Genomic DNA, 26,572 nt, shown 5'->3' with positions numbered 1-26,572 from the left:
TTTGCAAGACACCGCATGAGACAAAAATGAATTTAGACAATATTTAAGTGTAAGAATACCCCCACTCAGATCTCTTTGGAAAATAATGAATTAAGCATGTTGCACACATTTTTTTCTTTGTAGCTTTGTAAGCCTGTCACAATAACCAATAAATAAATTAATTGAATAATACATTTAAACAAATGATTCATTCTTTTTTTTCTCTATTTCTATCAAAAACTGGTGACCAAAGTCTTTAGTTTTGTGCCTTGGTCTCAACTTTGACGGACAATTTTGTTTACAAAGACTTCAAAATTCATTTTATTTGATGTTTTGTTTAATTAGTTTGGATATTTAAAATGTCTTCCAGTTCCAGTGTTAAATCTCCATTATAATTTGAAGTTTACTGATCTTTTACAATTTGCTTTTGCATTATTGTTGTCAAAGCCAATTGCCATTATGTTCCTTTAAAAGGGTCTCAAAACAACAATATTATCATTTATCGCAAAAACTTCTGGAACAATTTATCGTCCAGCAAAATTTCTTAATGTGACAGGCCTATTCTTGAGCCCCATTTGAGATATTTAAAAAAAGCATTTTGTTATATGCACCTATTGGGATTCTGATCCTTGGACCTTCATAGGGACAGTGACTGAAAACCAAATGAGCACAATAAGAGACGGCCCACTTCTTAAGGATCTGGAGACTGTTTATTCTGATGGGGGCTTTGCTTTGACTCGGTGTGATAAATGGAAGATGAAATCATGACAATGCTTTTAAAAAGTTTAGCCTTTGATAGCAGTGTTCCTGTGATGGAAATACCAACCGGTCGATGAAGGTCTTGAAGATAAACTAGTTAAAATGGCAGCCGCCAGCAATTTAAGATGAAATCAATAAACACCACTGAGCTGAGAATGTATGCTGCTGCGATTGTCTGAGATAAATAAAAATGTTTCCATTTTAGACATAAATGTTTATAGTCGTAACAAATATTAGGATTTCTACCGACTGTTTTGTCAGTTTATTTCAACAGTTCCCTGCTCACTGGTGGCTAAAAGTTAGGTAGAGATCTTCAACTTTTTAATGATGCCGTAATATCTCCCGTTGACTCAAAGTGTAGATTTTCTCTTCATGACAGCATCAAGTCATGAAGAGACTTGCCTTCTTTTAGTGTTAAAGAACTCTGACTATCGGATTATCATAATGGATCCCTATTCAGCATACCAGCAAGATAATGAGAGGATTCAAATGCTTTGGAACCTTGCGAAAGGTGAAAACAGCTTGATGGAAAGAAGGGGAAATCTGAATGAACAGAAATTAAGTAGGGTAAAATAAGGAGAAGTAAGGATGGCAGCAAAATGGGGGTGGGGAGTAGATTCAAGGGTGAGAAAGGGCCAGTGAATATGGTCCAACGAAACCCCCAAATAAAGGAGAATGGGTAGGCAATGTGGAGGGAGAACAAGAGAGGAGGAGGGCTGAAATGATGAAGGAATGGATGAAGGGTTGGTGTAAGGGTTTGGAGCACAAGGGTGGTTTTGGGTGACAGGCCTCATTCAATAAACCTCTATTCTTCCCCCTGCTGCCTTCTCTTTTCATGCAAAACAGGCCTGTTCAACCTCCTAGCCATCCGTCACACAGAGAAAGACCATGGCAGGCCTTTTGCGAGTCTCACACTCACATAATCCACCCACCCCACTCTACGATCCAGCACCCAACAGGGGGTGGAGTGGGTAACAAGACGATATATGTGTGTTGGACCACTGGGGGATGGGCAAAGGGTACCTTCAGCACAAAAAAGTGAAGAAGGGCCACCTAGTCTAAGTGTGAGATTAAAAAGCAGGGAGAGTTAACATGTTTTGAGGTAGTTATATTGGGGCCCCTGGAGAAAAAGAAGGGTTAACATGTCTGGGGCACTCCAAACCATCTCACCAAATTCACAATCAAACATTCATTTAAGAGCTAGACTTCATTTGGATATTACAGTAGTTAGAAGATAAGCATGCAAAGTTCTGCTTTCCATTGTTTCTTCAAATTACGGCAACAGCTTTCATGTATTATATAACCTGCTTTCATAGGTTATTATATTAGTGGGCGTTTTGTATCTAAATATGGTGACACATTTTAAAATGTATATTATGTCAGTACTATTTATCTATTTGTTTATTTTGGCTATGCAATTTCACAGCTCCCTATAAATCAGTCACACTTATAAAAAAAAACCCCAAAGCATTATATTCATACTTTATTTTGCTACTTAGTAAGAAGTAAAAAAAAAAATCACACTTGTTAAATTGGTGTTGTTCATATTTGGGACAAATCTTCCTTGCAAAGTAGCAAATGGTGTATTTCACCATGTGTGTTGTGAATTTTACTTTTTCTTCTAAAAAGTCTAATTCACATGTTTCACATGTGCTATTTTGCACATGATGAGACACCTAATGTTCAGACTGGAAGATAAAGTCATTTATTTTGGTTTTTGTACATTGGAGTAGTTATTTTTGAGTTATGCTTCATCATCAATTATTCATATATAGTTAAATATGAACCTATGTTAATTTAATGATTATATAATGTGATTCAGTTCTCACAGCACAGTAGTCTGATAGAACGTCAGTAAAGAAGCTGCCTAAGCAGACTTTAATGCATTTCTTCATTCTAAGTAAGGACAGTGTGAGAGTGGAGAGGAATATCTCCCATTCACCAGTATGACCTCCAGCAGAACCCAGTTCATGAAGAGAAGCTGCGGTATACCTACCAACTTACAAGTCATGAAAAAGACACTGACAAACAGAGGCACTGGGCTAGGAGTACTTTCTATGAACCAAAGAAAGAAAGAACAGTGTTGCTGGTGGCAATAATTGTAAATATAAAGACGGTGTAGCCAACTGACTTCTTGGAACAGAGAAGCTCTACTCTGAACTCCACCTGGAAGAAGAAGTTCTCTCATGTGATATTGAAGGCATCTGAAGGCCAGGCCAGCCTCCTGCAGCACATTCTCTCACTCCACATCCCATGGAGGAACAGACTCTCCTTTGCACTCAGCTGCAAACTGCTCCACATCACTTCAAAGGGCATGCATTGAAAACACCAACACAACCACGTCTTCTCAAAAAGCAAAGTTGGGAAGCTGATCCCTCAAAGCAGAGAGGCTGCTGCCCACCACTGCATACTCAGACCTTGTCCTTGAACAACACAAAGAAGAGAAGACAAAGGGCGGACCTGGGACCCGACGCTGTGTTGAGGATATGGACACAGTTCTCACTTTAAAGACAGACCGGAAGATTAGACAGGCAATAGAAGTGATTCCAACATCCCAGCAGCTCTCGCTTCAAAATGCAAAGGACAACAAGGTCACGAGTCTCTTTAACATCCACAAACCCCAGGACTGAACAACCAACTATCATCAAGGTATAAAACATACATATACAATATATAACTCTCTGAATTAGAGAACAGAACATTTGAATGGTCTCTGCTGCCACCACCAGGAACCTCACTGTAAGAGCAGACAGTTGACACACATCAACACATTTTTGTTCTGTCGATCCCTCAAATGGTTTCATCAGCTATACTCTGGTTTATATCCAACCAGTCTAAGTATAAGTATATATCCAACCAGTCTAATATAATTTTGAATAATAAAAACAGCAATAAAATCAGCAATCATGACTTTAGATAATGCATGACTCTCTCCAATCGAAAGAATCTCGGTTCCGAATATGAAGAAATTAATAGAGAATTTTCAAAAACTATTTCTTATTTGGATATTTGTTTCTGGGAAGTAGAAATAATGTTATCTGACTTAAAACAGGAAAAAATCAGTATAATTAAAAAAAAGGGGGGGGAAGTTTCTTTGTTTTTTTTTATCATGTTCATAAAAACAAATAGTTTAAATTGCATCTATGAAAGTTGTCAGATTGAAAATGTCTACCTCTATAAATTACCCACATAAATATTATTGTCAATTACATGGTTATTTTCTTTGATTTTTTAATATTGGCCAGGAATGTTCCCATCACAAGTACTGATTTAGTAGACATTATCAAATGGACCAAACTATTGACTTCAGTGGAGATTTTGGCATTTTAAGGACCAAAATGACAATGATTCATATAAGTAACAAAAAACCCAAAATAAGATCAAATAATTTTTTTCCAAATCAGTTTCTTTCAATACAAAATTTATGAAACTTTAACAAAAACTGCAGATTTGTGTCTTTAACCAAATATGGTTAAAACATATTTGTTTTTTATTCAGTGGGTAGAGAATCAAAAAATTCTCGTCAAGTAAGAATACAGATACTTCACAATAAATAAAAATACTACACTGCACTGCACAAATTTATTTTTTCATGCCTAGCACTTCAGATTTATTTATTAGGATTGCCTTTGAATATAGCATTTCATTCAACCGATTTGGAGGCCCCATAAAAGTCGCTTTACTTAGTTCATATGACCATGTAAAGAGACATAGAACATAAAAACAGTTACATGTAAGATGCTTGGAAACTGCTACTCTAAAATCCTTCATTGTCCTGCTATAGAAAGGGAAGGAAAATTTTCAAGGTGAACCTTCCAAGAGAGGCTTCTTCAGAATCCCCAGACGCTCTATGAGAGTGATGTTTTCTGGCTCGCTATTTACAACTAGGGGGCGCAAATGTAAAATTATGGGAGGTGCATCTCTTTACGGAGAAAAAAAAGGAAGAAGAAGGAGCCGAATTGTGGCTGGGCTACACTGCTTTAATTGAATGAGGCTAAAGAACAGCTAAAGTTTGTGTTTTTGCTTTTAAAATAATAAAAGGAAATACTTCCAGTATTCAGTCAGAAAGTCTGAGACTGAGGGGTAAGAACATTATCGCTGTATCCAGCTGGTTGAGGCATGCACCCGCTGGCTTTTTCATACAATTCTTGAAGCATGCTAAGTGCTTAGCTAGCTTAAGATAACGTTGCTAACAGCTAACACGTTTGCACGGGCATATAATAAATTATCAAAGGACTATTGGCATTGAATTACGTACATGTTATACTCTCCTTGTGATGTAAATGACGTTGATTTATTATGTTTCCGGATAAAACTGCTTTTTCAGACAGAGTGGTGGGATTTAAGCTTACGTTTTGAAGCTATCGTTGCTAGCTCAGTGCGCGCTCAGCATAGCATTGAGGTGAACTGTTGAATGAGTTCTTGGTGTTTAGCCGTTTAAACACGCCGCCGTTTCACCGATGAAGGGCTCTAATAAAGGTGTTTTAAATCTGAACTTTAGTGCTCGCTTTATCCAGCCATCAAAACCTGTTCGAGCCGCTGTGCAGGTAGCATTCCGCCTCTGGAAGAGGTCCACATGGTAATTAGTGTTTACACCTGCTTATCACTGCTGGTTCGTCAAGAATCAACCAAGATTCAAACTTGCATTAATGTGCATGGTGGCACATTAAGCTGCAAATGATAAAGTTATGCAACCCAACTTTTTTAGATATAGTAAAGCTTAATTAGATATGCGAGCGAAGATCAGCGATTTCTTCTTAAAGAGCAACGAAAAAACATTCATTGTTCGGTCATGAATGTAAATGGAAAAATAGAAAGAGCCACCAGCGTTTTGGAGCGGTTCGTTTCTTATTTCACAGTACAGCTATGACCCTTAATCACTTGTTTTTGCGGAGCTCATTATGAAATATGTAACTAACAAGTTTTGATGAAAGATCGACCTGTTTTAGTATCCAATATAAATATCAGCTAGCTGACTTGTATCAGTTGGTTTATTCATCGATAGTTGGCCAGTGTTTTACTATAGGATATAGTGGTTTACTATATCCGCCAACATACCATTTCCTGTTCTGCTTTTAGTGAAGTATCGGTGTTTGTTTTGTATTTCTTTTTTCTTTTTTGAGGACCAAACTCCAAATCCAGTGTACTTTACTGTGTGTAGTGCATCATTGTGGCATATCATGTTAAAATTTCCAATCTATGCATTATTTTTTTTGTCTCTATTCAAGACAATTACAGAAAGAAGTTCTGTCTTGAAACACTAATAATTTCAGCTAGATGTTAAATATCAGACCATTCCATGGGTTAATTAAGCATTAACCATTTTATTTGTCCTGGTTTAGTCAGACCAGAATTTCAGCAACAAATATCCTATTGCTGAAATTCTTGGGAAAATTTACAGCACTGTACATTTTTTTCTATTTAGATGTCAGGGATTTTTTTTTAGCAACTTCACAAATTTGAACAGTTTCAAGGTCAGTAGTGTTGATCAGTTTTATTTCTGTGTAAAACACAGACGGGCCTCCGTGTGACCGCGCTGTGACGGCAGTTGGACACTGAGCTCCTCTGACACTGATTACACATGTTTACACTAACAGTCATTTCTGCTTCCAGTGCTAATACAGCATGTGTTTGCTGCTTGCAGGTGACGAGCTGGCGCAGGTTGTGGGCTGTCCGTGGACAATGCGAGACAATGGCGGTAGCCTGGCCCAGAACCGCTGGCAGGGGGACCTGGGGCTGACTGCTGTGGGGCAGGACAGCACTGCAGGAGGTGGGCACTTTGGATCATCCTGGATGTCACTACCAGAAGCTCTATACATCCTCCTAACTTGTGCCATGTTGTTTTCACGTTTTCTGTTATTGTGCATGTTTCACAGTTGTGTTATTCTACCTTTATTTAACCCAGAAGTCCCATTGAGAGCAGGCCCTCTGCCTGGACACAGAGGATTCTCTGTGTTAAATAGTTTTTATCGGGTCAGATCCTCTGGAGCAGAACCGGTAATCCTGAGTTTGTCTAAAAGTATGGTGTGATTCACCGAGTCCAATTAGTTTTGAAAGATTTCCAGGGAAAGCAGCATATCATTAAGACCAGGTGTCAGCTGTTGCAGCAGTGATTGATCTGTGACCATTAAAACCAACTGGAAAATGCTGGTTAATCTGTTTTTGTTCATGTAAAATCAACTTTAAGAATTTTTTGGTTTTCTCCACGGAATGCTGAATGTTTTGACTTTTTTTTTTCTTGTGTTTGTTTAGGGGGGATTCCTGGAGACCACCTCATTGTCCCTGTGTCAGGCCACAGTGTATCCAGCCCCATGCACATCAGGCTGGCCCAGAAAGAAAAGCTTTGGACAGGAGAATTTGTAGAAGATGAGGAAGAGGATGGGCCAGATGAGATTGAAGCTGTTGGTGATGAGGAAGAAATGAACAATCTGTATGAAGATGACGTAGAGGAGCAGGACGGCAAAAGCTGGCAGAACAACGGAGAGGAGGAAGATGGGGATGAGGCGGAAGATAGTGAGGAGCAGGAAAAGGAGGAATGGGAAGTCCCAGACCTTTCCTGTCAGTCTGCCCCATACAGCCAACTACCACAGCCCCAGGCTCATGGACCACAACATGGGGCAGAACAACTTGGTGAGCCATGTGTCGAGAACATTGTCTCCCAGACTGAAGTCCGTGACTCTTTTGGATCCCGGATCAACAACTACCAGGCCCGGAAGAGGCTCAAACGCTTGCGGCATGTATGTTTCCACAAAGACCTGGCCAAGAACTGGAAGAGGTGGCGACAGAAGGCCCGCTGGACCAAAACGGTGGGGGCCCAGCGGGGCCGAAGAGGGCAAAAGCACAGCTTGTTCAGCAAGCAAAAGAGGACAAAAAGACCTTATCACAAAGATGAAGGGGATGACAGCCAAGAGGAGCAGTTAACAGGTACAATGCAGAATTGTGTTCTGCTTCTGTTTCTGTTACTAGTAAAACTGCTTACACATTTGCAGGCTGAAGACAGAAATCAGTGCACACACACACACACACACACACACACACACACACACACACACACACACACACACACACACACAGGACAGCTTCAAATATAAATACAGTCTGTTCTCTCTGTGGGACGGGGGTTGAACAACTCGGATCAACTCGGCAGTTGTAGGATCAGCGTTTCTCTGGGCAGGAGAAATTCAGATGTAACAGCAGCTTCAGGCATATAGGTTGACACAAAAGTGTGCAAAGTTCCAAATGTTAAAACAGATGAAAAAACAAGATTAACAATAATTGTAATCATAATGTACAAGATTTTAACATAAACATACTGGGCAGTTTTTAGAATAGGAATATTATCCTCGCTATCCAAGAGTTGTGCAGATAAGTAGGATTACATTTTTAAATGTACATAATGTGGATGTGTAGCGAATCCAAAAGGACATCAGACTATTTGAAATACAGCACAGCAATGCAGAAAAACAAATGCAATAACAGCAGAAATGTTATTAAAAAATAAAAAAAGAGTGAAAAACAGTACAAATTTGATCATCCACATGCCAGCAGTGCTCAGAGCTCTGACGCTTCCAGAGTAACAGCTGCAGGGAGGAAGCAGCTCCTACAAGCCTCTTTGGTGCACTACTTTCTATATAAGACATAGGAATGCACTGTTAGAAAACTTTGGGAAAATATTAATATTGGTGTTAAGGCCAATAGCCTATAATTAGCAATATTACACACTGTCACATGACCAAAGTCGTGTCACATAGCCAACTCCCCCCCCCCCGTAAAAACAAACGCCAATAAAACGGAAATGCCGATTGTTAATATTGGTTTAGTTTTATTTACTAGACTGATACTAATGTGTTTAAAAAAATAACTAACATTGGCTGATACTGACATTAGTACCGATATGTCATGTATCCCTAATACTTCATAGATCACTTCTAATACTTCAAAACATGGAGGGCATGGGTCCTCATGGTCCCATGCCCTCCATGTTTTAGGTGTTTCCCTTCTGCCACACACCTGGATTGAATATATGAGTGAAAAACAGGCTTCTGCAGCACTTGATGGTCATGCAATCATTTGAATCAGCCGCTCTGGAATAGAGGTACAACTAAAACATGAAGAGGACAAGAATTGAGAAGCGCTGGCTTAATATATTTTGTTAGACCTGTTGCTTGTTTTCATATTCCATTTTGAAGTGACATAATAGTGTGTTAAACCTTTGTTTCCTTTTGCCTGACAGGTCTGCAGTTAAACGGCTCTTCAGACAAGCAGGATGAGAAACTGAGGCGGGAAGTGGGAGTGAGACCGATGGAAGTGGCTCTCAGTGAAGAACACACAAAATATATAACCGGTATGGAGGGCAGCTGAATTCTCCTGTTGAAATATCACAATGTAAATGTTTGTAACTATTTAAACAGAACCTGTAGTGCATATTTTTATCCTTGGATTTGGATCTCAGCTCCTTCTAAAACTAACCCGAGAGCTTACAATAAACATCTAGATGTGTTTTAGCAACAAGTTTGTTTTTTGGTGTTTCCAAAAACCTCCTGAATCGATGGGCCCTGCACCATTACCTAGCAACCTCAGCCGAGCCCAGCCATCACCTAGCAGCCCAATCAGACCTCCCGCATGTCTCGTCGGCTCATTTTACAGCTGAACAGCAGCTGCTGGAAAAAATAAGTTTTGTTGTTGGGCTACCATTTACAAACTGCCACTTCGTTCATGTTGGATGTGCAGGACATTTAACTTCTTCTGCTTTTGGGTCTGATTCGGGGCCAAAAATGTACGGTTGTATAACTGTGCATCTGTTTGCAGCCAATGCGTAAACATAAGACTTTGGGGTCGTGGCCAGCAGCAGCTCATTTGAATTTAAAGTGACAAGACGCTCGACAACAGCTCATTCTGAGAAGAGCTCCAAATAGACAGAACTGAGGAGACTAAGATCTCGTCATCTACGAATGATTTAGTGCAAAGAATGTAATGAACATGCCTTGTATGGCCCACCTGTTCAATGGAAGCAAAATAAGTTGCCTTTAAACAAATGAACAGATGTTGGTCCTGTTTTCTGTGATTGTTGTTGCTGAAAATACATCAGCAGCTTTGTTGGCATGGGTCTGGACGGAGTAAAACGGGAAGCGGTCAACGCGAGCTGAGTGATTGTTGCTTCTTCTCTGCTAGGCGTTCTTGAAGAGTCTCTGCAGCAGTATGGCAGTTTGATTCCTATCCATCTCGATGACGTCGTGGGAAAGCTTCAAGACGTTTTCCATGAGAGCTTCTCACAGCCACACAGGTCAGAGATGCTGCTCACCCCGTGTGTGCGTGATGAACATCCCGTCTAACAAAAGCTATAAATGGCTGTGCAAAGCGGGAGCTCATCTGATAAACTGACTGAAGCTGAATAATAAACTAAAAACAGCATACACTTTTTAAATGTATCTTTGTGAGCCTGCTGCTTTATTTTTATTAAATGACACTGTTTTCCATATCATGTGGTTGTTTAAAAGGAAAGCGACGGTCCAGCATCTCATTCAGACCTTCCAGCGTTCATCTGGATCGGCCGTGGCTAAAACATTCAGAGTCAACTATAAGCGCCACGTTTTGACCATGGATGACCTGGGCACTTTGTATGGTCAGAACTGGCTCAATGACCAGGTACAGCACTGCTGCACGTTATTACATCACACAGCAGCAGTCATGGTTAAAGGTGTTGGCAGTGAAACCACAGGCTGCTTCGTTTCATTCAGACGTTCTAGTGGCGTTTAGGAAGGAAGAACTCATGTGTTGCCTGTGTGGAGTGAAAACAATGAGGCTTCCAAATTCACTTCTAAAATATTTCACTAGAACTGATGTTTGTATCTGTGGAGTGTCTTTTTATCTTTGATATGAATGTTTATGTTTCTTCATTTGATTTTTATGGATTCATCTCATGGGCTACATCATGTGCTTTCTGTAGATTATGAACATGTACGGTGACCTCGTCATGGATTCTGTTCCAGATAAGGTAAGTGAACACAGAGCACCTTCACCTTTTCCTCTAGGTCATGCCTCAGACAGGGATCTGTTTGGATTCCACTCTTTAATTGTTGCCAGCAAAGCTGCTGGTGGAATGAGTTAGGTGACCAATAGGGTTCCTCATTCAAGAAACAACCAGTCAACCTGAATCTTGCTGTGAGCCCTTGTTTGTTTGCTACACAGTTGAACTGGTGAACCAATCGTTCACCAGTTGAGAATTCTGAGTTCATCATGGATTCCTGGCCTGTCAGGATTCAGAGATGAATGCTGTTAACTGAGTGAGGAATGAACAGCCTGTGTGTGCAAAGAAATGCTGCACTTCTTCATAAAATGTTAGAGATGCACCCATATGGCAATTTTACCTGATATAAATGTTGCTGTTATGGCTAATAACTAATATTTATCAATATTAGATGTATTTTTCGACCCTTTCAACGCTTCGGGGGAAAAGAATTGTGCGTTCTCCAACACATCTTCTCTGTTTCAGTTAAACTCCCACAATCCTGTGCTGCATCACTGTTAAATCAGCAACCTCCTCTCTTACAACCCAGAAATAAATGGCAACAAATTTGAAATAAATATCGGTTGTTTGAATCGACCCTGATTTATATTTCAGACCGATACCGATGTAGTTGTTGATGGATCGCACATCCCTACTACATGTTCATATAATCATTTAGAATCACAATGAGAGCAAACATGCTCAGTGTTTTCTGAACTGAGTGTTCTGGTCCCGTCATCTAACAAGTTGCACTAAGATCATGTTTCAATTCTTTAGACAGGGTCATAATGTCTTACAGCATTGTGTCATTTTCTCTTATTTTATTGTCATTTTTTGTTTTCTTGTGATATTTTCACTGTAAAGTTCTTTGGTAATCTTAATTGGATGTTAAGTGCTATACATGTGTATAAATCAAGCAATCAGTCATTGCATGTAAACTACCTTGTCGCTGCAAGAATAATGTCAGAGGAAATGTTAAGTTTTTCGCTTTATTTCTGATTAGAGACTCGTTCATATTCATTTAGATGCACTATGTAGAAAATGTTCACAGTAGAAAGTCAAGTGGTCAGGAGTGACTTTAAAAATGTGTTTTATCTTCAGGTCCACTTTTTCAACAGCTTCTTTTATGACAAGCTGAGGACAAAAGGATATGAAGGAGTTAAACGGTGGACAAAAAATGTAAGTGGACACTGTCCCTCCTTAGAATGACTCAAGATTTGTCAAAATATTTGATTGTGGATGTGAAAATGATAGAATGGGGTAGAAGGTTGTTGAGACACAGGCAGACAGCAGATGGGTTGTGTTCAGTTCAGATTACTGCTGCGTAGGTCGGGTAAAGTCAGTCCAGGGATCAGAGGGCTCTCCTGGTGCTAATTTGTTCCTTCCTCTTTTGTCAGGTGGACATCTTTCAGAAAGATCTGCTGTTGATTCCCATCCACTTGGAGGTTCACTGGTCGCTGGTCAGTGTTGACATTCCACGGCGTACCATCACCTACTTTGATTCTCAGCGGACCCTCAACAGGCGCTGTCCAAAGGTAGGAAAAGCCCCCAACAACCAGGTCTACAGAACCACTTTAGGGCACAGAAAATAATCTGCCTGCTGTTTTAGCTGTAATTGAACAGCACTAGACCAGGATGTTGGCATCAATATGCAGCTTCCATTCTAAAAGCCCATAGAACCATTGTTATTTATTGCCATAGTGAACGAAACATGTAAACTGTGATTGAACTGGATTGTTTTTGTTTTTATACCTAACTTTGTTTTCCTTTCCTTTATATCTGTCTTGATGGTTTTTATTCCAGCATATTTTCAAGTATCTTCAAGCCGAGGCCATAAAAAAAGACCAACGAGACTTTTTGACGGATTGGAAAGGCTTTTTTAAAATGGTAAATGAGTCTTTTTATTTTCATTCTTTTTTCTTTTTTTTTTTTTTTTTACTTGCTGCCATGCTTTATAGTTGATGCACTGAAGAGAGCATGAAGCTGAGATCGCACGCCAATCACGCCAACTATGAAGACTGTTCTTTGAACTTTTACAAAGTCAATTTGTCAACTCCTGAAAAATCTTAAATTTAAATGGTCAAGTTTTCTGCATGTGGACAGATTAAAATGCAGCAGTCCCTCCTCCTGACTGAGCTGGCAGCATCAGTGCATGCTAGCATACGTTGCATGGCAGTGGGAGCTTTTGCAGAAGCGTGTCTGTGTGAGCGACCATGTTCAGACCCACATGGAAAAAAAGACACTTATTGATTTTAATATGTTGTGTTTACAGTCACTTCTGAAGCAGAGCTGAGGAAAGCTTCAGTTGGCCTCAAATAGAGAAAACTGCTAGTTGTAATGACAGTAGAACGCCCCAGCAGGGGAGAGTAGATGAGTGTTTCAGTGAGGAGCTGTGGCAACACGTTGCATTTGGATGCGATGAGATGTGATTGGCTAATGTAAATGTATTTTGTATTTTACAGAATGTGGGTCGTCAGAACAATGACAGTGACTGTGGAGCTTTTGTGCTGCAGGTAAGTTTCTCCTTTTTGGTTGTCACATTTGCAAATGAATGGCAACTGTTCCTCCTGCTTTAAGTATTGACATTTTTATGTCCTAAAACAGTAAAGTTTTCCTGGGGCTTATTCTGTTTTCACTTGCAAGTTAGAATTGGTCCAGTTCAATACAGTTTATTTCTATAGCACACTGATTCTTGACCTTTTTTGAGGTACTGAACCCACCAGTTTCATATGAGCATTCACTGAACCCTTCTTCAGTGATAAATAAAATACGATTTTTTTTTTTTACAAATTCAAGACATTTTGAGCTCAAAGAACAAAACCAACACAGTGCATGAACTCGCAACAAATTATGGTATTACTTTATTGTGGCCCCAAAAAATATTTTGGCCCCATAAAAGAATTTCAGCCCCCAAAAATATTTATTTTTGCTATTTTACAAATTAAAAATACATTTGGATTTTTTAAAGAAGTTAACATTTTTTAATAGCTTGCTTTTTTTATTTATCAGAAATTGAATTTGTTTTTAGTCATTTTGAATCCACAAAATACTTTTTTACTTTTTTCCGTCTCCATGCAGAAGAGTTCCTTTAGTTTTGCCGGTGTGAGACTAGAGTTGTTCAACTTGGCGTTACATATCATGCAGATGGGACTCTGACTCCCATCCCGTTCCGTGGTGCACGTCAATCCATGTTGTACATATTCGTCCGACCACTTTCTGTTTTTGCTTGACATGTTTAGTACGGATTAAAATACTGAGAAAGAAACCACACGACGTACAACTGCAACAGCCGTTGAATACTGCGCGCACTAAATTCCCCGCAGCACTGATTGGCCAAGCAATGTCACGTGATCCTCTGCAGCAAGTGATGAACAAGCGGGGCGCGTCATCATGACTTTACACAAGTGTGTCTTTACGTCCGCGGCAGAGGATCCGCCGAACCCCTGAGACCGACTCATCGAACCCCTGGAGTTCAATAGAACCCAGGTTAATATGATCTGTTATGTTTCATCAGTTGTTTGTCACAAACTGTTTAGTATGAGATGGTTTTTACATTCATTTTAAATTAAACAGAAGTCATGGTTAGCGCTGCACTACTACTTGATGGTGTTTTCTAGATATACATTGAAGGACGGATATAAAAAGACTTGATAATGACAGAAGGTTGAATTATTTATTTTTTTCTAGATCCATTAACAGGTTAAGCTGAACTGTATTCTTCCAGCACATTTAAATACATGTGAAGCACTTTGTGAACGACCACCATCATAAGTCCTGCTCCTGTCTTTTTATTGAGTCTTTTTCAGTGACTATCTAAAAGCTGTTGGTGTTTCACTTCCTGTTCGATAGCAGAGCTTCTATACAGTTGCCTTTTACCCGGATTCATTGTTACAATGTTGTTCTCTGTGCAACTTAGTAACTTTATGTCTCATCTTTCCTACACCATCCTACAGTACTGCAAGTGTTTGGCACTAGGACAGCCATTTAACTTTGGGCAGCAGGATATGCCCCGACTAAGGAGGCAAATGTACAAAGAACTGTGCCACTGCAAGCTCACTCTGTGACCTTGCACCTCTATCTCACCTGGATCCTAACAACACAGAGGGACAACAATACATCAGTCTTTTTTTTTTCCCTTTTTTTTTTCCCTCTGTTTGCCTTTTGAAAACTGGTTTGGAGTTCACACATCACAGCTACTTTACCGTCTTTGACAGAGACGGTAAGACAAGGTTCCGTTCTGTGATTGGCTTAGGCAGCTTGTCCTAATTCACTTATCTCTCATAAACAGTATGAAGGTGTAGAAAGACTCCAGGCCAGAAACAGCTTGTCCTGCAGTAAAACCTGCTTTCATGTAACAAACTATCTGAAGCAGTTTATGTAAGCTTGTGATTGAACACTTCCTGTGAGTTTTCCATTCATTTGATTCATCTCTGCAGGTGATGTTTTAGCAATTCCAACACTAACACCACAGAAAAGAAACTGCTAGAGCCGGTTTTTGGACATTGTCATCTGTGTAGTACAATGTGGCGTTTTGATGTATATTCTATTTTTGAAGCGATCAGTCGGCGTTTCTTGGCAGGATTGAAACTGATGAAACTATTGTATTCTGCTGCTGGAAACCAGCTTTCTTGTGGCGCTTGTAGAAGGAAATAAGAACTTGTATGCTTTTACCTGACTTGGGTGCCCGAAACTTCCTGCCTCCTCCAGTAAAACGAATGAAAAAGCTAGATTTGAAAGATTGGATGAAAAGCCGCCCAAAGCATATTGATACAATGGCCCGGAACCGGGGGTACCTTTTTAGTTTCATTTATCTTTTTGTGTTTTTATTGCTGTCAGTAAATGTGGTGATATACTTATTGCTTTAAAGAAATGGTGTAAAAAAAAAACAACAAAAAAAAACAACTTTGTTCTTTTGGATTAAGTTCCAAATGTTGTTTAGTATTTCTTTGATAAAAGCCATTTTGGTAAGGACCACAACAGATACACAACAGGCACAGTATGCCCACAATGGAGTTACAGTGCTGCTTTTTTTTTTTTTAAATAAAAAACATGTGGATAGTTGTCTTTTTGTTTTTGCATTCTTTTCTGAGTGAATACAACAGAGTTGTTTTCTATATCTTCTACAATGGATTATGGTTAGTTGAAAATAAAAAGATGTGGCAAACAAATGTGTATTTTCTTAAATCAAAATTTTATTTATATATATATATAAGTGCAAAGCAAGGATTTTTACAGGTTTTCAAAAGAGTGGTTTACTATTTTAATATCATTCAGTAAGCATGAATTATGTCAGAAGGAAAATCATCAGCTATGCTTCAACCAAAAATTAGTCATGCCCTAGAAAATTTAATTAAATTCAGATTTGAAGTTGTTTTTGCTTATGATTGGACATGATCCTGGTATATTTGCAGAAAATCAAATGGACAATAAATATTCTGAATAGTTTACTAAGCAAGGAATATTTTGATGGCAGAAAATGTACAAATATAAGGAAACGAGGCAGAGACAGTTTATGGATTGCATAGAAAAATTGTGCAGCTGTATGACCTGAAAAGATTTATGAATATAAATCAGTAAAGAAATTATTCTATAAAAATTAACTAATACAGCTGTAAATGAAATGAGTAGATGTTTAAATACTGTGATGGTCCACATACTGTTGGAAATCCCAGTCTTCATGGAGTGTGTGTGTGTGTGTGTGTGTGTGTGTGTTCTCCCTGTGTGAACACGGACTCTCCCTGGTACTGCAGCTTCCTCTCACGGTCCAAAAACACGACTGCCAGGCTCATTGGTTTCTCTAAATTGTCCTCAGCTGGTAATGCATTTTTGTTTGTGTGTGTGTCCACACACCCTGAGGATAAACAGTTTTTTTTTTTCATACTTTTGTTTACTTGTAGTTTGTTTGAACATTTTGTTCAGATTTTTCTCTTTGGTTTTCTAAAGCTCGTCAACCCCAGCTTTAGCATTCAGTACAGCTATTTGTTTATGTTTAAACAAGTTTAAAAAAAAAAAAGTAGACCAAACAATTTGGACTGTATAGTCTTTCTTCTATAGTGCCCTAAATGCAGCTGATTGTAGTGGTGGTACTTCTGAAAGTTTTCTGGTATTTCTGTTGCTTGTTGGTTGCTGGAAATCTGACTTACAAGTGCATTTACTGTCACCTACTGGACAAAATTGGAAATTTGGAAAAAAATATTTTCTACTAAAGAAGTCTATACATTTCAAATATTGTATTAATTGACCTGATATTGATAGAAACAGCAAATTAACAAACAGGGTGATGGGAAATGTGTTATTATACCAGGACCTAGTGCAGTGTTTCTCAAACTTCTTCTGGCTGAGGATCACTTCAGCCACGTTGCAAACATTTATGGACCACCGAACTTGAAAATGACAAGTACAACGTACAAAGAAAATATTTGTCTCTTAACGCACTTTTCTTCCCAAGGAAAATGGTGGCGCTGATTTGTAAATGTGACTGACGAAACGGTCAACAAAGTCATGAACACCTGTACTCAGGGCATTTTGAGTTATTTAGAGATTCTGAAAGTGTGGATTCTAAGCTTTACAGTGATGTCAAACACATGGGAATGAATGCTACCAAGTGTCAATAACATTTAGGGATATTTGTAATTTAGAAGAGCAGATAAAAAGAAAAATAGATTTGAATTTCTTTGGCAGGAACAAAAGTCCTCTTCCGCACCAAAAATGACCCCTTACACCCATTACTTTCAATTTTATTTATGTATTTAATTGAATTGTTTTTCATGAAATGAAACAAATAGAAGTTGACGTGCGAGCACAGCATTATAAGCAAGCAAAATCGTAAAAAACAAACAATAGTTCTCACTGAGACTTGGGGCATACTGTTCAATGAAAAGAGCCGTTCAAAAGAACTGAATCACTGGTTAAGGCGAAGGACTCATCAATACTCTCAGTCAGTATGACTTGGCTTCCTGTAATCATATTGTTTTCGTTCCAATTGTGTTTTCAACCTGTTTTTGGAGGAAGCTCGAGCACCCGGAGCATTAACAGGGAAACTCCTTGAAGAAAGACCCCAGGCCAGGACTCGAACCAAGAACCTTCTTATTGCAACTGTACCACTGTGCAGTCCTGAAATGACAATGCTTACTGCCACTTTTTAAATGCTGAAATGTCTTCCCGTATCATTGAAGTTGTAATACTCTTGTCATGTCATGTAAATTTATATATGTCATGTTTATATAATTAGCTTTACTACTTTTTTTTATGTAATTAATGGAATTTCTTAAATCACATGTACATCAGTGATTTAAGAAATTTCCTTCCAGTTCAATGTGTGCTGGAATTACAATACAATTCAATACTCTGTATACTGTACATAAATATTGTGCCTTGAATTTTTCAACCCAATGAATGCTGATAAAGTATCTGAATTCAGTTATTCATAAACCTTTTAATCCAAAAAAAATAAAATTTATGTATATATATAAACTAAATTAGTGGTCTTTGAAACTACCTCTGAAAACTACAGTTTTTTCTAAATAATGACGTTTGGAACATCATTACGTCTTCACTCCACGAGTTTCGTTTGAGTGGAAAAGTTAAATGAAGGCATACTGAAATCCCCAACCTTGAGAGGAACTCAAAGAGATGGCATCCGAGGAGAACTGTTTCTTTAAAAAATCTAAATACCGCCCGGCTGCCTTGTGAATCATCAAGTCCCACCCTGTTCCTCCTTTTTTTCTTCCACTTGCAAAACTAGCCAATCGGAACCCTCCGACGTCGGAATTATAGTAGAATGACGGCGAAATCCTCCAATGAGAACGCGGCATTGTACGTCCAACGTATATAAGACATTTCTGCCGTTTTTTCTTTCTTTGGAAATATGTCGGCTGACTATGATAACAGGTTAGTGAAATTGTGATCAAGTCTTATCGGAACATCTTATTTCGAGGTTTATTTGTGTTTAAATCAGTTTTTGAGCTGCTTGCTACAACGGAACGTTTTTGAACGCTTACTTAAGTAGAGTGTACCGATTAGCCGCTTAGGCCTCAGTCTCGTTTCACTGTCCTTAATTCAGTGGATAATTGACGTACACCAAGGGGAAATTTGGTGGATTGAGTTTCGAGTTGATGGGTCTTTGTTGGCTATAAGGGTACTGTATTGTTTTGGAGGCCTCCAACAGATCTGATTGTTTCTCAGGATAGTTTAATTAAATGGCTGCCGGCGCCATGAGCAGCACGTGAGTCCGTTCCATCAATTGCTCGGTCAGAGACTTTATTTTCCGTTAAAACCGACTTTTAAAGCTGCCTCGTCTCCACTAGTACCCAAGCCTCTCCGTTCATCACAAAATGTCCCTTATGTCGTGACTAGCTGGCGGTTCGGACTCGTGTTCTGGTACGCTGGGTGCACATGGTGTTGGTAGCCGGTAGCGAACAATACCGGTAGCACCAGCCTCACGGTTTCTAATAAGATTGGCATCCCATTCCTTCCCATTTCGCTATTGTAGCGGTAGTTCCCTTTTTGTGTGAAGTGTCTGAACTGCTATTGAAGGATTTCGCTGGCCTGCGGTGTATTTTGTTTTGTCAGTCAGGCCAAAACCATCAAAGTGCGAGCTAATTTTTTGTAGCAGGCCCGTTTAGTGTGAGTCGAGCCTGCCCGTCTTCTCACGACGGTTCTTTTTGTTCTCTCGACTCTGAATCAGCCCATTATTTATCATCCGTATTTTCACGCGGAGTTCCATAGTCGGACATCTTGAACACTTTGCTCTTTAATCCCAGCTCAGTCGACGCGCCTCGGCTTCTTTGCTCGGGCCGACAGGAAAACGACCATCTTGAATTGAGCAGGCAGTAAAAATGGCGGACTCACTCGGCCTGTAAGACTGGGGTGTAGTTCTTGTTAACGCGGCCTTTTGGGAATCAGTGTGTCATAAATTCGTATTTCAGCTTAAATGTGCCGACATTTTTATTATTTCTGTCAGTCATATAGTACCTGTTTTATTTTTTGCTGTTGTGTGATATAATAAGCTATCTGGAAACCAGTGCAGTAATGTCTTTTAATTGTTTTTTTCAGGGATAATGGCCCAGAGGGCATGGAGCCAGATGGCATCATCGAGGTAAGTCTCCCCCTTCTACCTGAGTCAGGCTCTACAGTAAGGAGTGTTTACAACACCTCCTTGCTTTTTGTCTTGTTTATCCTTCTAGTAGTTTACATTTCATTGTTTATTGGTGTTCAACTGAAAAGCCTGAGCCAGTTTATATAATTTGAGATGAAACATGTTGACATTTTAAAGTCACCAAACTCGGGGGGGTTTAACATATTTGGTTGTTGTCTCTTGCTCCTTCAGAGCAACTGGAACCAGATCGTGGACAGTTTTGATGAGATGAACTTGCGCGAAGCTCTGCTCAGGGGAATTTATGCCTATGGTTTCGAGAAGCCATCCGCTATTCAGCAAAGGGCTATTATCCCTTGTATCAAGGGTGAGTATCTTGGATTATAAATTCAGACTACAGTAATAGCTGTTTAATTTACTTGTAAAGGTAACCCCACCCATTCCCCTGCACAAGTTTATAAACTACATCAGGGCTGCTGAAGCGGCAATTCTCAGTGCATCAAATATGGCAATATTGGAACATTTTATATGGATGATGTAGTTAAAATTTGTCTTGATGTAAATGTCCAGAAGTTCAGCATCCATCAGAGGGTGTAAAAACTTGATGTGGCAGCAGTAATTCCTGCAGCTGTTGTTTAGAGCTGATCTGTTTCCACTCTGCTTTCAGGTTATGATGTGATTGCTCAGGCCCAGTCTGGCACTGGGAAGACTGCCACCTTCGCCATTTCCATTCTCCAGCAGATTGATGTGGAGATGAAAGCCACCCAGGCTCTGGTTCTGGCTCCTACCAGGGAGCTGGCGCAGCAGGTAGGATGGGGTTTATGTTTTTGTAAAGATGCTTCAGGTTTAAAGGGCTGTTGGTTAAGGACAACACTTCAAGTACAGTAATAATGTGGCTAAACAAATAAACCACATAATTAATTTTGCCCTATTTCATACCATCACTTCTGGACCATGATTATCATTAGCAAGGAGCTGAAAGTTGACTTTACCAGCAAACTTTGAGCGGTGTTCCCTGTCCTGGAGATGGAACCGGACTGGTCCAGAATCTGGACAGGCTTAGTGTCTTGTTCCAAGATGAGAATTTGCTTCCATTATTCGGAACCTGACCATCAGTGGCTGCTGGACCATACTGTACCATAAGTAAAGATTTTAAATTTAGTTGTTTATTCTTTACCCTGACCTGCTTAGATTCAGAAAGTGGTGCTAGCCCTGGGCGACTACATGGGAGCCAGTTGCTACGCCTGCATTGGAGGCACCAACATCCGCAGTGAGGTCCAGAAGCTGCAGGCTGAAGCCCCCCACATCGTGGTGGGAACCCCCGGCCGAGTCTTCGACATGCTGACTCGTAAAAATCTCTGTAAGTTATTCAATCCAAACTGCACACATTTTTTCCCCATTTGATTTCTACTCTACAAGTAAATATAATTTGGGTTCTTTGAATATGATGTAAATTTGATTGATTACTTGTTACAGCATAAATGCTTCAGCTGTTTCTTCGTACCACGTAGTGGCAGGTTCTGTCGGTAGTCTAAGGTGGGATCTTTAGGCTTGGCCAGGCTTCAGAGGAACATTGCAACAGTTTTACTGAGTCAGCGTCGTAAGTGGTTTCTGTTGTAGCTTACCCCAGTCTGAAGGAAGTACTGTACGATGATGAAATCCATGCGTGTCAACTGACTCTGTGAGCTGCTGGTGTTGGGATTCTCTGGCTGGCGTTCTGCTGACCCGAGTTGTCTCTCCACCAGGGTACCAGAGACATGATCAGACGTTCATGGTTCTGATTACAGCCGTTTTCTTGCAGAGTGTCTGATTAATTTCTCCATTTTTGCTTATGTAACACTCAGGAAATTACTAGTTTACGTCACAGTGACAATGCTCTAAGAACTACAGTTAAGCCTGACATTTTTTATCCCCTGGTAAATTTATTTAACATTTGGATTTTCTGCGGGACAAAAATAGTTTGGAAATTATTAGTTTCCATTTAACCATTTCTACCATTCTCAATGGCTGGATAATTACTTGGTAGCTCAGTATTTGTATCCTCCTTTTATTGGCTCTTCCTGTTCCCCCTGGTGTTCTGATTTGTTTGAGCTCCTTGTCTTTTAGATTGGAAGGTAATCCTTACATCGCCCTAATCTGTAGCTCCTTCCACAGATTCTCTATCGGATTCAGTTTGGGACTCTGGCTGGGCCGCTCCAAAGCGTTAATATTCCAGTCAGAAGAAACATGTTGGTAAAAACAAAGCTTACTATGCATACAGGGGTATGAATAATTCTGGGCTTAACTGTAAATTCAGGTATTTAGGAGCCAAAGGGGGAGGAGCTGTTGATGCCATGCTGTGAATTACTGTAACTGAAATGGCTCAGGTTGACATGTTCACTTTCTGGTTTCGTTTGCTACACCCTGCTGATGACTTCTCGCGTGTCTCTGGAACATTTTTGCAGCGTCCAAAAACATCAAGATGTTTGTGCTTGATGAGGCCGATGAGATGCTGAGTCGAGGATTCAAGGACCAAATCTATGAGATCTTCCAGAAATTGTCCAGCAACATCCAGGTGAGAGCAGCTGCTAACGGAAGAGCTTTCTGAGCAAAGGAGCAGAGTGGTGGCTCCGCCTTCCTGTGACGTCAGAGGCTGATGGTGTTTGGATATGTGCCGTTAACAGGCTAACAGCCAGCTGCACCATTTGGATCAGTTTACTCGATCCAATAATTTTTTCATTGTCATTCAAAATCAGCTCAGCTGAAAACGGCTGTACCAAACATTGTTGGCGCTGCAGAGTCGAGGCATTTCAGATGCCCAGTAGTTGTCTTTGTAGGTCAGTCACAATGTCATTTTACCAGACAATGAATTGTCCCAGCAATTATTGAAAAGTGATGTCATTTTGACACAATTTTCTACAAAATGTTAATAAAGGCATATTGATACAAGTATTTCCTCTCACAGATCAAAAACTTTTAACTTCTGAAGAACATTTAACCTTAGAACTAGAAAACTATATATATATCAGAACTTAACCATACAATTAAAATGGATTATGTCTCTGTAGCCAAAATTACACTTAAAAAAAAAATCATTCAGCTTGGATGGGGGGGAGACTGGCAAAAGTGTCAGATGTTTGTTTTGTAAAATGGTGACTTTCTCAATAATTTGAAAAGACTTCATCTCTAACAAATTGTCGTCCAAATGCAAAGTGTTAAACTAATTGAAATTGATCATGTGACTGATTGTTGCTCATCTTGTGAGGTGCGCAGCTGACTGAAAACTTTATGTGCAGGTCGTCCTCCTGTCAGCCACAATGCCAGCTGATGTTTTGGACGTCACAAAGAAATTCATGCGGGAACCCATCCGGATCCTGGTGAAGAAGGAGGAGCTGACCCTGGAGGGAATTCGCCAGTTCTACATCAATGTGGAGAAAGAGGTGACATTTCCGTACATTGTGCAGTCAGTCTGACGAGGCCTAATGTTGCATCAGTCATTCAAAACGCTCTGGCTGATTCAGGCTGTCCACACCTTTAAAGTCTATCTTAACTATATGGATCTAAAATTGACACCAACTGTCTCACTTAAGAAAAGAAAAAGGACGTTTGCTTAAAATATGTTAATCATTGGTATTAAAATAGCAGAATTAATTAGTCTTGTATATTCCAGGTAGGCGCTTAAAAGTTTGAGTCGTCCGATGACATGCCATGATAAAATATGTTGGATGGTAAACTGTTCTGGTAGTCATTGTGATTAATGTTTTTTGGAGACTATTTTCAAGTAAAATATTTCTCATGGCATAACAATTGCCTATTCAGACCAAATGGATTTTATTCTGTAAAGAACACTTAAAACTGGAACTGGACAATATTTCAAATATCTAAAATAAAACACAACCAAAAGTAATAAGCAAAATTTCTTGTGAAGTCTGTGAACAAAACTGCTCTTCCAAAAATATTCAAAATGATAAAGCTCATTTTAATTCATTAGCAGTTAAGGCTACTGGTAACTAGCTAACAAGCTTGCTACCAAGCTTTTGTGTCCATCATGGGTAAGTGCAAATTTGTTGTTGGGTGAACAGCTTTAGTTTTCACCTCTGGCCCGGATCGGTTCTGCTGCAGACCACATCCAGAGTGAGGATCAGTTGGGTCCTGTGGACAGTGAGGCTGTAGTAGCTCACTGTCCAGAGACCGTCACTGCTGCTGATTTAAGCATTTTGGTACAACACAAACTCTGAATTTGGAGCTTTATTGGATTGTAAACACAGTGGTGAAGCACAAGTCTTGCTGCTGCTCGAGAGCATGGAACCGAGCCAGAATAGAAGTCCAGATGAAGCTCTGATGCAAGAGACCAGTAATTAACAGGCCCTGTTTGACTCTGTCTGCAGGAGTGGAAGCTGGACACACTGTGCGACTTGTATGAAACCCTGACGATCACACAAGCCGTCATCTTCATCAACACCAGGAGGAAAGTAGACTGGCTGACTGAGAAGATGCATGCCAGAGACTTCACCGTCTCTGCTCTGGTAGGCCTGCAGCCGCCTGTCCGTCTGTCAGCGCTCTGATCAGCTGCATCCTTAACTTGTGCTTCCAACTCTTCCTCCAGCACGGCGACATGGACCAGAAGGAGAGAGACTTGATCATGAGGGAGTTTCGCTCTGGTTCCAGTAGAGTTCTGATCACCACTGACCTGCTGGTATGTCTGGCTGCAGTCTGATCGTATTTGTTTCTGGTTCAGTAGTTTTTAAGAGATCCAGCAGGTTGTTCAGCTTCTAGTTTCAGTCCTGCGAGCGGTCCAAGGTTCCCTCTCCTTCCAGCTGCTGTGTTGGTGAAGGACTGAAAGTTCCTTGGTATAGAAACTCTCCTGCCCTCCACTGTAGCTTAGTTCAAGTCTTTGATTCACAACTAAATGGCAGGTTACAGGCCTACTTTGATTTGTAATTGTTCTTTTCCCCTTTGAATTCAGATTGTACAAGACTGTTGGCTTTTCTCTTGTGCATTTAATACTTGCTGTTTCCCCTTCAGGCCAGAGGGATTGATGTTCAGCAGGTGTCCCTGGTTATCAACTATGACCTGCCAACCAACAGAGAAAACTACATTCACAGGTGATTGACAGCTCAGTCAAGTCAACCTCATTGGAAACTTGATGGAAAACTGATGTAGATTTACATGAGTGCATTTTCTGAGTTGCTAAAGCTTTGACTGTTTGGTCTTGGGTCAGGATTGGTCGTGGCGGCCGCTTTGGCAGGAAAGGAGTAGCCATCAACATGGTGACTGAGGACGACAAACGAACCCTGCGAGATATTGAAACATTCTACAACACCACCGTGGAAGAGATGCCCATGAATGTGGCTGACCTCATCTAGCTCCACCATACCCAACATCCACCCAACCTGCTTATTTTAGAAGTGAAGTCCTGTTTTTGCTATGTGATCGAAATTTTAAACTTCAATGAATCTCACTGATCTGTAATCCAAATATTTGAAAGTGTTTTTTTTTATTTTATTTTATTTTTTATCTTTTGCCTATTTGGAAGGATAGCTTAATGAACTGTTTCATCTGTTCACCATAGTTGTCATAGACCTCCATGCATCAGCTGAACTCTCCTTCAGATCAGAACTGCCTTCATCTGTAATACATTGATAAAAGCGATCTTTGGTTCATTGGCGTTTCCTCTGAAATCTGTTACTTTGAGGTCGAGCGATCAGCAGCATGACGGCAGCGACTCATCGCCGACGTGTTGCGGTTTGTGGATCCTCTTGCTGATCCCCTGCTGCTTGTTCTGAACGGCTCGGTGCCATTCAGGTGAAAGGATGGAGCAGCTCTTCACCAGGGCAGTATTTCTTCAGCCTTCAGTGTAATGACTCGGCATTCAGGACGAGCAACAGACGGCCATGTTTAGAGAAGCTCCAGGCAAAAGGTTTAGATTAGAGGAATGCTGAGGACCTGGTGGATTTACACTTTAATGCCTTTCTCATTCTCATAGCTTTTCTTTGTTTTGTTTGTTATTTTTTAAGGGGGGAGGTGGTGGAAAGTGGCATGAAAGGACCAAACTACATATAATTGGAGAAAAGGCCATTGTGTCACCAACATTTTCAATAAGCTTCATTAAAGTGCTGGCCATGTTTTTCTTTATTACCCCCATCTACTCCTCTCATTGCTTCAAATTACATTATGGGGTGTTAACCTTTTTGAGACAGTGTATCGAGTTTTCTACATTGGATTCTGTAAAGTATTTATTTTAATGGTCTTTAAAAAAAAAAAAATAAAGGTTTCTGCATTGAAAAGCCTAAATGTTTTAATCCAAATCTTCTCTTGAATCTGTAGTTATGTTAGCTAAATGATGGAAGATTTGGAACCATCTGGCTTTTACAAAGCTGTTTCTGCTGTCCTCATCGGTCCGAATCATTTTAGAAATGGGGGTTCTGACCACACCAACAGGCTATGGGCCTTTTTCCTACCGTCACATGTGAATGGTACCTTTCAAAACAGTTAAAATGCTTTATGTTGTAAACTCAAATGGATAAAAGTCATAGCACAAAGGTTTGTCTAATGTTCACTGGCTGTGTTTTCCATAACCTCGACTTATCCTGCTCAGTTCACAGAAAGTAGTCAGATGATCTCAGAGGGTGTAAAGAATAACTACCTTACTATGAGCTGGTGCAAGTCATGCAGTGATAAACCCAAACATGAATTTAACTGACATCACAGGGAACTGGAGTGATCTATGGATCCTGTAGTAACTGGAGACGGAC

The 26,572-nt window shown here is 40.0% G+C and overlaps 2 protein-coding genes and 1 non-coding gene across 3 annotated transcripts; all 3 read left to right on the top strand.

The window, feature by feature from the left end:
• Positions 1 to 4,680: 4,680 nt before the first annotated feature.
• Positions 4,681 to 15,780, top strand: senp3b (SUMO specific peptidase 3b). Its single transcript, XM_055058532.1, has 12 exons — positions 4,681 to 4,821; positions 6,383 to 6,508; positions 6,991 to 7,662; positions 8,972 to 9,082; positions 9,910 to 10,021; positions 10,236 to 10,383; positions 10,685 to 10,732; positions 11,846 to 11,923; positions 12,142 to 12,279; positions 12,548 to 12,631; positions 13,207 to 13,257; positions 14,698 to 15,780. Exons 2-12 carry the CDS (start codon positions 6,421 to 6,423, stop codon positions 14,806 to 14,808), a joined length of 1,641 nt encoding a protein of 546 aa, XP_054914507.1. The 5' UTR covers positions 4,681 to 4,821; positions 6,383 to 6,420; the 3' UTR covers positions 14,809 to 15,780.
• Positions 15,781 to 18,546: 2,766 nt separating this feature from the next.
• Positions 18,547 to 25,480, top strand: LOC129378243 (eukaryotic initiation factor 4A-I). The gene is made up of 11 exons (XM_055058550.1): positions 18,547 to 18,634; positions 19,799 to 19,841; positions 20,073 to 20,205; positions 20,506 to 20,645; positions 21,030 to 21,198; positions 22,283 to 22,392; positions 23,114 to 23,257; positions 24,206 to 24,343; positions 24,424 to 24,513; positions 24,843 to 24,922; positions 25,039 to 25,480. Exons 1-11 carry the CDS (start codon positions 18,612 to 18,614, stop codon positions 25,181 to 25,183), a joined length of 1,215 nt encoding a protein of 404 aa, XP_054914525.1. The 5' UTR covers positions 18,547 to 18,611; the 3' UTR covers positions 25,184 to 25,480.
• LOC129378399 (small nucleolar RNA SNORD10) lies at positions 21,484 to 21,623 on the top strand. The gene has a single exon (XR_008608050.1). It is a non-coding gene; the product is annotated as a small nucleolar RNA SNORD10 (small nucleolar RNA).
• Positions 25,481 to 26,572: the final 1,092 nt, after the last annotated feature.

This window comes from Poeciliopsis prolifica, unplaced genomic scaffold (genome assembly GCF_027474105.1).
Source record: "Poeciliopsis prolifica strain line A6 unplaced genomic scaffold, Auburn_PproV2 SCAFFOLD051, whole genome shotgun sequence".
Lineage (NCBI taxonomy): Eukaryota > Metazoa > Chordata > Actinopteri > Cyprinodontiformes > Poeciliidae > Poeciliopsis > Poeciliopsis prolifica.
This window is presented reverse-complemented; position numbering and strand designations above follow the sequence as displayed.